Source organism: Rhipicephalus sanguineus, chromosome 6, assembly GCF_013339695.2.
Source record: "Rhipicephalus sanguineus isolate Rsan-2018 chromosome 6, BIME_Rsan_1.4, whole genome shotgun sequence".
Lineage (NCBI taxonomy): Eukaryota > Metazoa > Arthropoda > Arachnida > Ixodida > Ixodidae > Rhipicephalus > Rhipicephalus sanguineus.
In genome coordinates this window covers 16,949,329-16,965,772 of record NC_051181.1, presented here as the reverse complement: position 1 = coordinate 16,965,772, position 16,444 = coordinate 16,949,329, and the positions used below count along the sequence as shown (strand labels likewise).

Here is a 16,444-nt window from a genome sequence, read left to right as displayed (position 1 = left end):
GCTTCCCAACAAGTAAGTTGAAGGTCGAAGACTTCCAAAAGCATTTGAAGCTCGTTATCGGGTGGAACTGTTGTACGGGTTGTGGATTTGAAGAAGCGGCAGCTGATGATGATGCCTTGCGCCCCTGGTGGAACCGCTGTACCATGTCCATCGGGAGAACTCTTAGCAGGTTTTCTCACAGCATGGTGCAATAAGTTGTCGAGTTCGGGCCAAGCTCCTTGAACCTTCGAATACGAACCTGTACCTTGTCGTAACGTTACCTCAGCTGACGGACATCTGCTGATGACGACGCTGGCTTTAGGTCCAGCAAACCTTACAGATGACAGATTATCTTGCACGATGATCTGTTCATCTACAAAACGCTTCTTTAAAATTTCAATGGCCTCTTTATAGCACTCTTTGGTAGCTTGAAATCCCGACATGGCCAAGGCGGCTAACCAGACTGCTCAAGTAGTTGAACATGACAGCTGTGCTTAGCTCGTTGTTCTTGTGAACTGCTGATGTAAACTGCGTCCAAAATCACGGCCATAGTCTGCAGTTCTCGTCAAATTTTAGGAGTTCTAGCTGGGGAAGCATGGTCTCGTCAGAAAGGTGTTCGTAGGGCGTGGGGTTGAAGGCGACAGGCATTCATTCAGCTTGACTCGTAGGTTTGCTGTCACGGTATTTTCCAGCGTCTAATGTCTTGCTGTTAACAGGTCATCTGGCGTCTCTTCAGAAATCCCCCACATTTTCTATCTGACCATAAAATGATCTGATTAAATCGAGGAGTACACTTACTGCAGCTGCCGTAACCTCTTGATTTCCTCACAAGTGGTCTTCCGCATCAGTTAACAGGACATCCAGTTGGGACCGCAGGCTGTGGCATTGTCTAAGCTGTCGTTCCATTCTGCCGCCCGCAGTCTTGCCATGATCACAGGTGTCGCGGCTCTGCACATTGATGATGTTGGTGGCGTCTAAAGGTCCCGGGTTTCGGCACCATGTTTTGACCTCTGAGCCTTCCAACTGGCAGCACGTTTATCTTGCAGGATGAAAGGCTATAATGGAACTGAGAAGAAAATAAAACTGACGAGCCGGCACTACCACGAGAGCACACGCCAGCTCGTGAAGAGCATCATTAATGTCACGTGGTTGTGACGTTGACAAAAGCAGCAGTCGGCGAGTTCAAGACGAAGCATGCTCAAGCCTAATAGAACATTCTGGTGGAAGGTTCCCACACATTCGGGCGCGGTTTGCACAAGACAGTGATTATACGTGTAATGGACCGGTTACATACAAATAGCAAAAGAAAAGCACATGGCAGTAATGATAATGATTAGTCTTAGGTATCAACAATGCCTAATAGATAACCTGGAATACATCCAAAATCGTGCGGCCCGCTTCATAACTTCAAAGTAATGTCGCCATTCTAGCATCATCCAAATCAAACGCGATCGTAACAAGGCGCCGAAGGGCTGTTTGCCTGCTGACAGCCGTTCAAGCACTTAATTGTCCTCCCGAGACGGGAAGTGAGGCGCCATGCAGTCCGACACATCAAGGATCGACGAGATGGCCGTAATGGTTTCCTGTCACCAAATCTTCCTTGAAGAGACAGCGGCGTCCGCGCAGATTACAACCAGTCCCGCTAATTGAGCGGTAAGGTACTTCGGAGCGGCGCACCTTTTGATGCGCCCAGTTGTCCGAGCGTGTGACCCTCGCCGTACGGCCTTCACAAGACAAGGGAGGACTCCCTTGGTGCCACACGTGCAGAGTGCGGTGGCCACGCCCCAGTCGAGGACGTTGAACTGGGCGGGTTTGGGCGGCACCCTCATTAGTGCTGTGTGTGACGTGATTGGACTGTCCCAACTAGGAGCAATTCCCCCATCTAGGGATCTGGGGAAAAGATACCCGTTAAAATATAGTCTAGCAATCACTGGAATAGAGCATGTTATTGCGCTTGTATGGTACATGAATATCCGACATATTTGTGGCATATGCACTCTATACACTTTTACGTTCGTTTGTGTCTATAATCAGGGGTGAGACAGCTGCGCATATTGCGCATTTTTTATATGATTCCGTTTTCCTGCGCCAAGCTGCTCCAAAAGCGTAAAAATCACAAAAATTGCGCCGGACTGCTCCAAAACAGCCTCAAAAGCAGGAATTTTGATGCCCACGTGAGCTTCAGTGGAAAAAAAAGGCTGAGGCAACGTGATTTTCCAAGTAGCGCCAGGAATACCAAGACACTTTTAGACGCGCCCAAGCGTCTCTCTTCTATGCGCCTTTCTAATGAAGGCTCCCATGGTGCCGCCATAATCTCCTCTGGACTGTTGTAAATATGCGTGACCCCGCAAAAAATTACACCATTTCCCACTGAAGGGAACCATGTGGGGATGCGAAGCAGCGCATGGGTCGACTTAAAGTTCCATTCATCACGGGCACCTTGCCTGATGTTTAACGCGTCCTTCCAAGTGGAGCACACCATGAATTCACTGTGGTTGCTGTTGCTGTTACTCGTCCCGAACTCTTGTTGGAACACGCCCCGCGGCTTCATCGCCACGCCGCGCGGGAGCACATGCGTTTATCGCGCGTCTGCAGAATATCGTTCCCCGACGCCATCACGTGATTGCTGAGAGAGTGTAAGGGGAGTTGCCACAGCGTCTTACCCAGCCCCTTACACAGGCCCGAACGCGCTAGCGCGTGCCAGAGCGTTCTGACTAGGATACAACGCGCTGGTTCATCACGCGTCTGCAGAATCTCGTTCCCCAACGCCATCACATGATTGCTGTGAGAGTGTAAGGGGGAGAGGCCACAGCGTCTTACTCAGACCCTTACACAGGCCCGAACGCGCTAGCGTGTGCCAGGACCAGGGGCGTAGCCAGGGGTGGGGGGTTGCGGGGGTTCAACCCCCCCCCCCCCCGAAATTTTTCAGTTTTGCTTGCGTATATATACACGCGCACATACAAACGCACGCACGAACATACATAAAGTATGGTCCAACCCCCCAAAAAAATATTTCTGGCTACGCCCCTGGCCAGGACACATGGTTCCCGAGCGGACAATCGCCGATCGAAGGACGGACATAGCCCCGAGCAAAAGCTGCTTCGCATCTAAAATTTGCTGCCGTACCCCGAGCCTACTGCTTCTACTCGCTAGGCTGTGTGTTCTGACGCTACTGTCGCTTAGCGAAAACTACCGAGTGGCATGCGTAGCGGGGTTGACTCTCAGGTTCTTTGTTGCGCGTAACATGTTCCTCCGTTTGCTGCGGTGTTCGAGTCGATGCTGCTGTGTGTGGTCACCGTTTGTCGTTGGCGAGTACCTTGTTGCGTCAGTGCGGCATCAACTATATACCTTCCTGCATGCGACACATCTCTGCGAGGCTCTAGCGCGTGGGCTGTCAAACTGGGTTCCACGGAACCCAGAGGTTCTTTCTGTGGAGGACATCTTAGGGTTCCGCGATCGGGCAGAACGAATACAACCCGCTCCCGTGTTACCCCCCATTAGCAATATATTTATTTAGACGAGCAGATTTGCATTTCATTTTGCTTTTAACGAAGCCATCGACGCCGCATACGCACATCGGGTGTCTGCGGGTAATGAGAGACCCAGACGGTAGCAGCACTAAAGACTCTTCGTCTAGTGCGCGCCATGAAACTTGCACGATTTAACGGGCACCTCGGCGCTTTATTCGTCGCTCATGGTGCGCCGGCGATCACGTGGCACAGTTTTCGTGCACAGTGATTTGCTACTGCTCGGTTTTGTAATACGAGCGCTTTGATACGCGTAAGAGGCGTCGCTTCGTGCCGGTTGTGGGCTACACGAGCATTTAGGCTTAGCTTTACGACCGGTGTATTGGTCGACAGCCATTTCGCTGTGTGACTTGCATGCCTCCTTTTTTTTTTGCAAAAAATAAAACAGGCCTCTGTACGTCCGGCGCTTCGTTCACGTGAACACGTTGCTTACGCTGCGCGGTGCCTGAAGCATGCAGTGTATGGTGGGCAGGCGCTTCGCGAGGCGCGGAGCGCAGGCAAGGGGGGGGGGGCGAATTGGGAGTTCTGCACCAATATTCGATGGCCTTTGACATTAAAGAAAACAGCCCAACACAGGCAGTGCTAATGCTGTGGTTGCGCGCGTCGAGAAGCGAACGGTGGGGCAGCGCCTTTTTGTTGTCTGTTAAAAGTGTGCAGTACACTTGACGCTATGCCACCCACGCAGCCGAGCAGATAGCTAAAGGCGCTTATTGTTATGTTCTCCTGACAAAGACAGGAAGTTCTTGGTAAGCTTCAAAAGCTAATAAACAGGCGTACAAAAAGCCAAAGCAGTAATGTGCTCAATTATATCTGTATCGTTTGTTGTCGGCGCATCTCGACAGTCCGTGCGTAACGGGAAGAATCATGATAAGTTTATTGCACCACGCCTTATATACATGCGCGGATCAGGAGAGCGAAACACAAAGATCACGTGACTGATCGACACGTGTAGTGATATCATCCGATACATCCTCTTTCGTTTGAGAAAACAAAAATAGAACAGTTAAGTTCTTATTAGAAGATTAGCGACGTCACCCAGAAGCTGATCACGACACCTGCGCAAAGTTTCTGTCATAGGTCAACCGTTGTGGTGACCGCCTTCGTCTTGTTGACCTTCTCGAAGTTGTGGTGGTGCTTGCAGCATTGGGTGCATGTAGGGAAGCCGGTCCCCTTATGCCATTTGCAGTTTGTTCGCCGAAGTCCTCACCGCTGGTGGAACACGTTCGCCTTCGGAAGCTTTCACCGGTCGGAAGTAGGTGTTGCCGGTTGCGGCGGAGCACTCTTCCTTCCTCTGCGACTACGTGGTACGACCTGGGAGTGTTGCAGGGCTCGAGAACTTGTGCTTTGGTAGCCCATGACCCTGTCTTAACTCGAACAGTGTTGCCTGTGTCCAGTGGCGCTAGTTGTAGTGTCGGCAACACGGCGCGACTGAGGACAACGAACACACTCAACCCATGCCACACAAGAACTCCTTTATTCCGGTGACAGTCGTATTTATATATGTCACAGGTGGCGCCATCTCTTGATGACAGTTGAACATAACTAAAGTCACCTAGTGTCGACCTTCGACACTACATCTACTCCTCCCTAAATATATACATATTTACACAAAAATAATTACAAAAAGAGTCAATGTTCACATCATGGTACATTATACATAGTCCTGAAATCTCGTGGGTTGTCTTCGGTTTCTTGCGGACCTACGAAGAGGTGGTGGCTCACCAGCCGGTTCGGTGCCAATAACTGGAGCACAATCACCATCACCATTCACTGGAGCACTATCACCATCACCATCCACTGGAGCACTATCACCATCACCATCCACTGGAGCACTATCACCATCACGATCATCATCATTAGGAGCAGGGTGCTGGTGAAGCTCAGAGGAGAGAGTCGGTCTGCCAGGCGTTGGTGGACTTCGCACGGTGTCGTGGGAGTGTCCTTTGTCATTCCATATTAGCGCATGGTGCGGCAGGGCTTCCTTGGGAACTGCAGTCAATTGAGAGGCATTCCACGTGCGACCATCTTCCAGGCAGAAGGACCAGCGTCCTATTCGCTTGAGAATTTTCAAAGGAGGTCCAAAAGTGGGAGTGCCTTTCGGACCAGGGACTGGTTTCTTGACCCTCACGTACTTTCCAACTTGGAACTTGGGTACTCGGGCAGCTCTCCGTCGGTCAACATAATCCTTGCTTTTAAGCTGGCGCTCTTTCACCCTCTTCCGCAGTGAGGACATCTCCTGAGCGGGATCTGCGAAGAAGTTTGCAGTGGGATAGCCAATGACGTCCAAGGATGTCCTCATGTGCCGGCTATGTAGAAGCACTGCCGGAGAGAGTCCAGTGGTACTGTGAGGAGTGGCTCTGTAGATTCCCAAGTACTCTGTAACAGTATTTTTTATTGGGCGCTGCTCCAGTATTGCCAACTGAATGTATGATTTGAGGACACGGTTAAACCTCTCAACCTGTCCGTTGGCTTGGGGGTGATATACAGCCGAAAAGCTGTGCCTGATACCTCTGTCTTGAAGAAAGGACTCGAATTCTTGAGATGAAAACTGTGGTCCGTGATCCGAGACGAGTTCAACCGGATAGCCTTCCCGTGCAAATATCGACAAGAGGAAGTCAAGCACTGTACGGGAGGAGGCTTCACGACAGAAAGCTATTTCCGGCCACTTTGAGAAGTAATCGACTACAGAGATGACAAAACGACAGTCAGCTGATGCACGCTCAAACGGCCCAACAACATCAATAGCTATCTTGCTCCAAGGCCGGTCGGGAAGAGCTACTGGCTGCAGTGGAGTGGGGTAGCTCTTAACACTCTTGTCTGCAGCTTGGCAGGTTGCGCAGCTGTGGATAGCACTCTCAACCTGCTTGTCCAGACCTGGCCACCAGTACTTTTCGCGAAGACGTTGCTTTGTCTTCACTATTCCCGGGTGTGATTCATGGGCTAGTTGAACAAATGTAGCTGTGAGCTTGGCTGGAACTACAACGCGTTCTGAGCGCATCAACAGGCCGTCCACTACTGACAGTTCCTCTCGCACATCATAGTACGGTCTTAGTTCAGGTGACAATGTTTTCTTGGTTGGCCATGTAGCCTGAACGCATTGTGCAACCTGCTGGAGCTTGCAATCCTCGGCTGTGGCAATACGGAGATCATTGATATGGACTGAAGACGTTACGATGGACACTATTTCTTCTTCAATCTTAAGGCCGTCTTCTGTGCCTGGGACAGGAAGCCGGGACAAAGCGTCTGCTACTTTGTTGTGTTCCCCACGCCGGAACTGTACAACGAAGTTGTAACGCAGCAACCGAGCAGTCCACCTTGCAATGCGAAGTGGTCGTTGTCCTGTGCTTTGTGTTGACAGCAAGGATACGAGGGCCTGGTGATCTGTTACCAAAGTGAATGATCGTCCCCAGAGGTAAATGTGCCATTTCTCGCATGCCCATAGGCAGGCCAGGGCCTCGCGTTCTCCTGTCGAGTACTTCCGTTCTGTCTCTGTTAAGGTTCGTGATGCGAATGCAACGGTTCGAATGGATGGACCGTCAACTTGTTGCAGTACTGCACCCAGGCCATATGCAGACGCGTCTGTGGCTACAATAACTGGGAGCGCTGGGTCGAACATTCGCAGAACTCTTCTCGATGCAAGAAGTTCCTTTACCTTTGTAAAGCTTTGTTCAGCAGCAAGATCCCATTCAAAATGAATGTCCTTGCGAAGTAGCCTACGCATAGGTTCTACCTCTTCGGCAAGGTTGGGAATAAACTTGGCATAATACTCCACAAGACCAAGAAATGAACGCAGCATGCCTACATCTGTGGGGGTGGAAGCATGTACAATTGCGTCAACTTTTGCTTGAAGGGGTGCTATTCCTTCTGCGCTGACATGATGGCCAAGAAATGATAGCTCTGATGCATTAAAGATGCACTTATCATTGAGTTTGAGTCCAGCTTCGGAGATGCGCAGCAGAACTTGCTCCAGGTTTCTCACATGCTCTGACTCTGTCCTGCCGAAGATGATGATATCGTCTATGTAGCAGAGGACCCCCTTGCAACCATGCAGGATTGCAGTCATGAGTTGCTGAAATGCGGCTGGAGCAGACGCCAATCCGAAGCACACTCTTTTAAACCGGAAAAGGCCGTCGTGCGTAATGAAAGCCGTAAGGTCTCTGCTGTCCGGATGAAGGGTAACTTGGTAATATGCAGAGGCCAAGTCGAGCTTTGAGAAGTAACGTGCACCATTAAGAGAGTGCAGCAGCTCTTCCGTATGAGGCAGGGGAAAGCTATCAACTACAATTGCTTTGTTGGGCTCTCTGAGGTCAACGCATAGGCGGATGCTGTCATCTTTCTTGCGGACGACAACTATAGGAGAGATCCATTCAGAGGCGTTAGTCCTTTCAATTACATCATCGGAGAGGAGCCGCTGAAGCTGGTCGCTAACTGGCTTGCGCAGGGAAAGTGGGAGGCGTCTCAGCTTCTGCACCACTGGAGGGACTGACGGCTTCATTTTGACCTGATGCTGGACGCCTTTGGCCAGGCCAAGGCCCGGTGAAAACAAATGTGAAAACTTAGCCCATAACAGAGGTGGCATATCGAACTTCGGCGGGCTTGCAGGAACTGCGCCGCCCGTATGCGCAGATGTTGCTGTTTTCTGACTCATGGTCTCTGAAGCTTCGGCAGCCGTGCACAGGCAGCGTAGCTGCGCGCCCACAATGTGCAGTCCTAAAGCTTGCACCGCGTCCAGACCCAGAAGAGAAGTTCCTCCGGGGGTGACATGAATGGCTATCACGGCTGTTTCCCTTTTAAACGAGATGCTTGCTTTAAACTGGCCCAGTACGGGGATCTTCCGGCGTTGGAAGTCCAACAATGTAAGGGCAGAGCTGGTCAACTGAACCCCTTCAAACATGTTTCGAAATTCTTGTTCCCGTATAATTGACACAGCTGATCCCGTGTCGACCAAGAACTTAGCAACGCGCGGTTCTGAGCTCGAGGCGACTGGCGTGACTACGACATCAATGTAGACGCCCCTGCGCTTGTCTTCGTGAACAGTGAGTAGGCTAATGACATCTGATGCATCTTGTTCAGGAACTACTTCTTGGATGTGAGTCGGGCGTTGTCCTTGTGCTCTGCGTGAGCTACGACACACTCGCATAAAGTGGCCACGGCGGCCGCATGCGAAGCAGGTTCTACCGCGAGCGGGGCATGCCGTCGGTTCACAGTGACGTGTGCCGCAATTACCACAAGCCTGCGTATTTTTGCTGTACTGAACATCGGCAGCGTTGGTATCTGAAGATGGCGAGCTCGTTTGACGAGCGTGCGGCAAGCTAGGGCGGCTCTGATAAAGGGGGCGTGCCTCGTTGCTGTACCGGCGACTATCGCGCGTGCTTTGTTCGGAAGCGTCATACTGACGTGGATGTTGGCGTGTGATGCGCTCAACGGAATTAGAAAAAGCTTCCGACTGCAGCTGGGCTCGCTCGCTGAGTAGCGCAATTTCAACGGCACGGTCGAACGTCAACGTGTCACCTTCCAAGAGCAACCGTGATCGCAACTGCGGGGATGCAACTCCGGTAACGAACTGATCGCACATATTATCGTTGGCTTGCTCGGCGAAATCGCAAGAGGCTGCCAGTTCACGAAGCGCGAGGGCGAAGTCGGGGATGGACTCACCATGTAGCTGACGGCGCTCTCGGAAGTGATGTCGTTCTAGGCGAATGTTGCGCGCGCCGGCGAAATGTCGTTCCAGAATCTCGCGGGCCGCGTCGTATACGTCTGGGAGACTCGTCGCTGCTGCTTCTTGCTTGGAGGGCACGCCACGGTCTTTGACTTCACCGGTTGAGGTAGCGGCGGCGGCCAACGGCTCAGTCGTCGGTAGCTGGGGTGCGGTGGGCGTCGGTGGAAGCGCATCGAAAATACGTTGTCCTTCCGGGCCCAGGCAGTGCAATAGCAGGGCTCGACGGCGGGGCGCAGGCAGGTCGGCCGCTCCAGACGCGAGAAGAAAATTCTCGAAGAGGCGTATCCAGCGGGTCCATGGTATGGCTGGAGTGCCCGGGGCGGCGAGAAAGGGGGGCGGCGGCGAAAGCGCGGCGGAAGCCATCGCGGTGTGATCGAAAACCTCGTCGCCAGATTGTAGTGTCGGCAACACGGCGCGACTGAGGACAACGAACACACTCAACCCATGCCACACAAGAACTCCTTTATTCCGGTGACAGTCGTATTTATATATGTCAGAGGTGGCGCCATCTCTTGATGACAGTTGAACATAACTAAAGTCACCTAGTGTCGACCTTCGACACTACACTAGTGTTCTCCTTCGGGCGTTGCTCTGGCGATGCTTTCATACCATAAGTTCTGGAACGGCCCGGGCATCCGGCAGCGTCGTTCGAAGTCGTCTTCCTTGTAACACCTCGGCAGGTGACGGGGCGCCCTCCATCGGTGTCGTCCTCTAAGCGAGTAATCCGAGCCAAAAGTCTTGTTTCGAGTCCGTTGTTTTTTTTTTAGAATCCTCTTAACAACCTGCACCCCCTTTTCCGCGAGTCCATTTGACTGTGGGTATCTCGGGCTTGAAGTAACGTGTCTAAAATCATACCGCTGAGAGAACGCCGCGAAGTCATTACTTGTGAACTGGGGCCCATTATCGGTACAAAGTTCAACTGGTATGCCGTACCTGGCGAAGATTGCACTCGCTGCTTCTATGACGGTTCTCGAAGATGTGTCTTTGAGCAACTCCACCTCGGGAAAGTTGGAGAGCGCGTCATAAAAGCACAAGTATGCTCTACCACAATATTCGAAAAGGTCAGCCCCTACTCGGTACCAAGGCTGGGGTGTCGCTGGGCGCATCTTCAGGGGCTCTGTCGGCTGTTTATATGCGTATTTTCTGCATGATGCGCATTTATGGCACACCGCTTCGATATCTTGGTTCAATCCAGGCCAAAAAACAAGCTCTCTTGCCCTCGCTTTGCATTTGTTCACGCCTAAGTGGCCTTGGTGAATGCGATCTAGCATTTCCCGCCTCATGGTAGCGGGTATTGCCACCTTACAGCCTTTCAAAAGTACGCCTTTAACTTAAGATAGCTCAGCTTTAAATGGCTTCCATTGGCCTTTGATATGCTCCCCGGACTCTAGGCTCTTCAGAACATCCTTAAGCTGTTCGTCCCTCTCTGTTTCTGCTGCCAACCGCTTCCATGTTCGGTCGCTCACTAAAGAAGACACCACACTTACCGCGTGGACTTCTACGTCATCGCTTTCGGTTCCGTCTGCTTGTCTGCTTGTGGCTCTCGAGAGCATGTCGGCAAGGACAAGCTGCTTCCCTGGAATGAATTGCAAGTCAAGGTCATAACGAAGCAGACGCAGGAAAAAACGCTGAAGTCTTGGCGGCATATCGCCTATTTGTTTTCGAGCAATAGTAATCAAGGGCTGATGATCGGTCTCTGCTATGACTTGGCGGCCCTAAATGAAGTGATGAAATCTTTCGCAGCCGTACAGCAGAGCTAACGTTTCTTTTTCGATTTGTGAATAACGTTGCTCTGTTTCGCTGAGCGCTCGTGACGCGTACGCGACCGGCCTCCACGTATCATTGTGGTATTGCAACAAGGCTGATCCAACCCCATTTCGCGACGCGTCACACGACACTTTAGTTCTTAGCTGAGGATCAAAGATAGATAGCAAACGTTCTTTGCTCAAACTGTCGCATACCTGCTTCCATTCTTGATCATGGTTACTTGTCCATTCGAAAATGCGGTCCTTTTTGATCAGGCCCCTCAGTAGCGTTGTTCTTTCAGCGAGTGAGTTGGCGACGCCAAGCATTCTTTGCACCGCAAGCCTGTCCACCGGTGTTGGCATCTGTAGCATGCAATTTATCAAGGATGGGCTTGGTCTGATGCCGTTTTTGTCAATCACGTCCCCGTGAAATTCTATCTTTTCGACCGCTATTGTGCACTTCTCTGGGTTGAATGTTAGACCGGCACGTTCGGCTGCTCGTAGCACCGACCTAAGGCGCTCATTATGTTCTTCTATAGACGCACCCCAGATAAGGACGTCGTCCACGTACACTCTTACTCCCGGAAGTCCTTCAAAAATTTCATTCAAGGTCCTCTGGAAGACCTCTGACGCAGATGCTATACCAAAGGGCAAGCGCATAAACCAGTAGCGGCCGAATGGTGTTGTGAAGGTACAAATTCGGGAGGTTTCGTCATCTAGAGGGATCTGGTGAAATCCCGAGTTTGCATCCAGCCGCGAGAAAACTGTCCCCCTGGCGAGATCTGCTTCAATGTCTTCCCTGCGAGGCATTATGTAATGTTCTCGTTTTATGCACTCATTTATGTTCCGTGGATCAATGCACACTCGGATTTTTCCGTCCTTCTTTCGAACAATAACGACAGGACTCGCCCAGTCTGTTGGCTCGGTCACTTTCGTGATAATTCCTGCCTGCTGCATGCGGTCCAATTCCATCTTGAGGGGTTCTTGTAAGGCCACTGGAACACGCCGTGCGGCCTGGACAATGGGTACGGCGCCGTCACGTAACACCATCTTGTATACTCGTTGCACGCACCCGGTTCCGGTGAACAAGTGAAATTCGTCCACGATGCCTTCTTGGCTGCTCTTGGATACGCTGTAAACACGCGGCACGAGTCCCATGAGTTGGCATGCTTGAAGTCCGAGAATCGCTTGGCGCCCTTCTGGACAACGACAAAATCTAGCACTGAGGTTGTGTCATTGAGCGTAACCTCGGTATGTATGACGCCGACGTGCTGAATTGCACTTCCTCCGTAGGAGCGTAACACGGCGCTACTTGGCTTCAGCGGTGGTTTTGGGCGCATCTTGAGGTAGCACCCCCAAGGCAGCAGATTTGCTTGTGCTCCCGTGTCGACTTTTAGGTCCACTGGCACGTTCTCAACTTCAGCTTCCACCGTCCAGTCGCGCTGACTTTTGCCTAGATTTGAAACGTCCAAAATGTCAAGGTTGTCTTCGGAGTCTAGGAGCTCGTGAACTTCCGTGGATGCCTTGCAGCATATGGCGAAATGGTTGCGCCTGTGGCACTTCCTGCACTTCTTGCCGAAGGCTGGACATCTTCATGGTGCATGCTCGCGCCCACATCTCAGACACTTCGAAAAGGCGTGTTCTCGTGGGAAATTTTTGCTATTGGGAGCCACGCCCACCGGATCTACTTGCTTCTGTTCGCGCGCCCAGATTTCTTCGTGCGCTGCTGCTGCTTCCGCGGCTTTACATGCCAGCTCTGCCTTTTGCAGAGTCAAATAATTATCTCTTAACAGCTTTTCTCGAAGGTTGCTGTCTGTGGTGCCGTATACGATTTGGTCTCTCATCATCGACTCCTTAAGGCTGCCGAAGTTACACGCCGCTGCCTGAGTCTTCAAGTCGCTTACAAAATGATCGAAGGGTTCTCCCGGCGTCTGGATCCTTGAGCGAAATACATAACGTTCGTGCACTTCGTTAGTCTGTCCGGCAAAATATGCATCGAAATTCTTCACGACAGTTTTGTAGTCTCTGCTATCCTCGTCTTGCTGGTACTCAAACGTGTTAAAAATCTCAATGGCTTCCTCACCTGCGATGCCTAAAAGGAGTGCAGTCTTTGTCGCTTCCGTTCGAGGCTTGCCACTGGTCTCCGACGCTGTCAAGAAGAACTCGAAGCGCTGCTTGAAGCCCTGCCAGTTCTTGCTGATATCCCCATTAGTACGTAGCGGGGGCTGTGGCTTCACAAAATCCTTGTTGTACGTGTTTATGCCCTGGCTTCACTTCTGACACCATGTATCGTTTGTTGTCGTTGGCGCATCTCGACAGTCCATGCGTAACGGGAAGAATCAAGTTTATTGCACCACGCCTTATATACATGCGCGGATCAGGAGAGCGAAACACAAAGATCACGTGACTGATCGACACGTGTAGCGATATCATCCGATACAATATCACTCATCTTAAGCAGAAGCCTGCTGCTATGTAACTACAGTTTTTGTGTAATCACATTTCTTTAAATTTTATGATAAGTGTGATGGTTTTTTGTTGTTCTTTTTCTCATGTGCGAGCTGAACCTAGTTTGCAGAACCTTTTTTTCAATTATTGCATATGTTTGTTACACGGGCTAGATAGGTTGTGGGCTATGTAAAAAGGCAGTGTAGTTCATACTTGGCGATAATGTTAAAAAAACTTTCTTAAAGGCTGTTTCAGTGTTAACGTGTATTCTAAGCCAATTAAACTATGTACTTTGCCCCCCAAGTTGCTAAAAATTTGTTTTTTCAAGCTCTTAAGACGACATGTTAAATGCCGCTAACTGCTCCACATCAAGGTTCTGCTCCAAAATCAAAATTTTGCTGCTCCAAAAACTGCTCCCAATTTAGTTTCAGCCGTCTCACTCCTGATAATACCACTGACATGTTGGATTCAGACGCAAAAAATTGAGCTTTTTATGGACGAAGTATTGCGGTTCCTTTTCAGTACAGCACATTCAGAGCAATAGTGAAACTCATTCCAGTCACGGGTATTTTTATGCAAGCAATGAGGCTAGTTGGTCAGCTCAGTGTACTACTTCTTTTCTTTGTGCATGAGGTTCGTTTCACTTAAAGGAGTACTGACACGATCTTGAGACATCGCAAAAGGGACATTTTCCGTTTCCTTGGTATGCAGTGTCAACGCTGTCCACACACTGGTGTCGGAGAACACGTATAAAATATTTTAATTTGATTGTGAAGTTTTCGTCCGGGAGCATCTGCAAGCCAGCCCCACTGCGATGGACATTATCCCGACGAGTCAAGACAGTTCCCCCGAGTTTACGAGTTCTGCGTCCTGCATGCAGCCTAAATCGCAGAAATCACTGGGTCACTGGACGACAGTTCACTCATCGTTGTTTATGTGCACCACGAGCAGGATGACGGATTTGCCGCTAGTACGTCGCGAGTTTCTGTATCCCCCTGACGTCATACTGACATGAAACATCACTGAGAAGCCGCCCCCTCGATATCGAAACCGAAGATGTCTTTTTAATGTAGGGGTAATTAAAATATATACGATGCATTCCCAGGCACCACAATACTCGTTTTAGGTTTCTCGACACCAGTATTTTTATTTAGAGCAACAATCGGAAAAATTTTAAAATTCGTGTCAGTACTCCTTTAAGGAAAGCAATGTTACATTAAATGGCACTGCTTGCCTGAGACGACATAGCGTCTATTGTTCAACATTAACTTAATCTCCTGTTAACCCATCTATTTCCACTCCCCTCTGGTTTATTTCTTTTCTTTTTTTTCAGGAAAAAGTGGCAACCCTAAACATGCTTAAGTTGCTAAACCAAGCTGGTTGCCCGTCTTTGTTATTGATATACAGTAATTACGGGTCAGGAGAACCTGTAAATAATAATACGTTATTTCTAAATACAGAGTGTTGATCAAAAAGATTTTCACCTTGATGTGGTTCGTACTTTTCTCTCCTTTGTATCAGTTGAGCACAAAGTTGGGACGCAACACTTGCTTTCCACTCAGTAAACACTGTTATGGATTAATAAAATATTTGTGGCACAACTGAGGCAAGAGAAGACAGGATAGGATCTCCTGTCTTCTCTTGTTTTCCTGCTTGTCTCGGTTGCGCCACAATTATGTAATTAAGCTATGCACCAACTCTCCCAACGTCACACACTGTTATGGGCTTTCGTATATTGAGCGCTTCTCGAACGTTGTCACCAATTTTACCAGATGTGAACAGCAGCGTATATCCTAGAATGAGCGCAAACGATTACGCTGGAAAGTTTGATGACGTGTGTATAAAAGGCGCTTTACCTGGAAATAACATTTCAACAACCAAAGGCTGTGTACTGTGCATGTTCGTTGTTTAATTTATGCTTTGCCAACAGTAGTGTTTTCTTTTTGTTCCTACCTCAATTTGGCTCAGGTTGGGCTCGGAGCAAGGCAGTGCAGAGGCTAGTGCAAACAGGGAGGATGCCCAGCGGCCAACACTTGCAGACCAGCTGGAGCACATCAGTCAGAACGTGCAGCTTTTTGTTGTGTAGTCGCTGCTGCATTCACCACTGCATTTTAAATGTCGGAGTTTAAAGTAATAAAATCTCATTCCCAAGGTTACTAGTGTTGCCTGTGACTATTACTGATGCTTAGAATAACAGAGAGCTGAGCTAGTTGGTACGTATTCATTCTAATAAGAGACAGGGCGTGCAAACACGGACACAAGAAAGAGATCAGGACACCACAAACGCGTTTGTGGTGTCCTGATCTCTTTCTTGTGTCCGTGTTTGCACGCCCTGTCTCTTATTAGAATGAAGTATTACTGATGGTGTGGATTTTTCATACCAATACATTGCACCCCGATGAAGCATGCTAGAATGCATTGGATGTGAATGGTCACTTTGAAATTTGATGCGGTGTGCCAAGGATCAGCATGTCACGCATTAAATGTATGCACTCTGCCACCCTGCAAATGCCAAATGCAGTAGGAAAAGATGAGTGTTGGCAAAACATATCTGCAGAGTGTTGACAAACATATCTCAATGGTATTTTTCCATGTACTGATGATACAAAGCTTGCACATCTTGAGAATATTCAGTGCGAGATGCTGATATATCAGATATACTAGCTAATGTCGCCATTTGAAATTTGAAAGAAAGCCTTTCGCATATCTCATTTATAGGTCATTTCTTAAGGGGATTTGGATTCAGGATTCGGAAAACGGAGATACCGATCTGCAGAATGACTGGAATCTGGACGCCTATTCAAAAATGTAGTTTTTGTTCCATGGTTATGTTTCAATACGTGGTGACCACATGGGTTGCCTCACAAAAAGAATGCTTGAGACCAGTCATGTCTGTGTACCTCATGGACATACTTCTTAAAGGCAGTGGCGCACCGAGGGGGGGGAGGAGGTTTAGGGGGTTGTAACCCCCACGTCGGCAGGATAACCTCCCCCCCCCCTAGTCGGCAGGATAACCGGTGGTCATT

The 16,444-nt window shown here is 49.8% G+C and overlaps 1 protein-coding gene across 3 annotated transcripts in view; it reads left to right on the top strand.

The window, feature by feature from the left end:
- Positions 1-15,574, top strand: part of LOC119395622 (uncharacterized) — a 293,261-nt gene extending 277,687 nt beyond the window's left edge. For all 3 annotated transcript variants that reach the window (XM_049416706.1, XM_037662606.1, XM_037662604.1), the window contains one exon: positions 15,387-15,574. In XM_049416706.1, coding sequence (XP_049272663.1) covers positions 15,387-15,504 — 118 coding nt within the window. In that variant the 3' untranslated portion in view covers positions 15,505-15,574. The remainder of the gene's footprint in view (positions 1-15,386) is intronic.
- Positions 15,575-16,444: the final 870 nt, after the last annotated feature.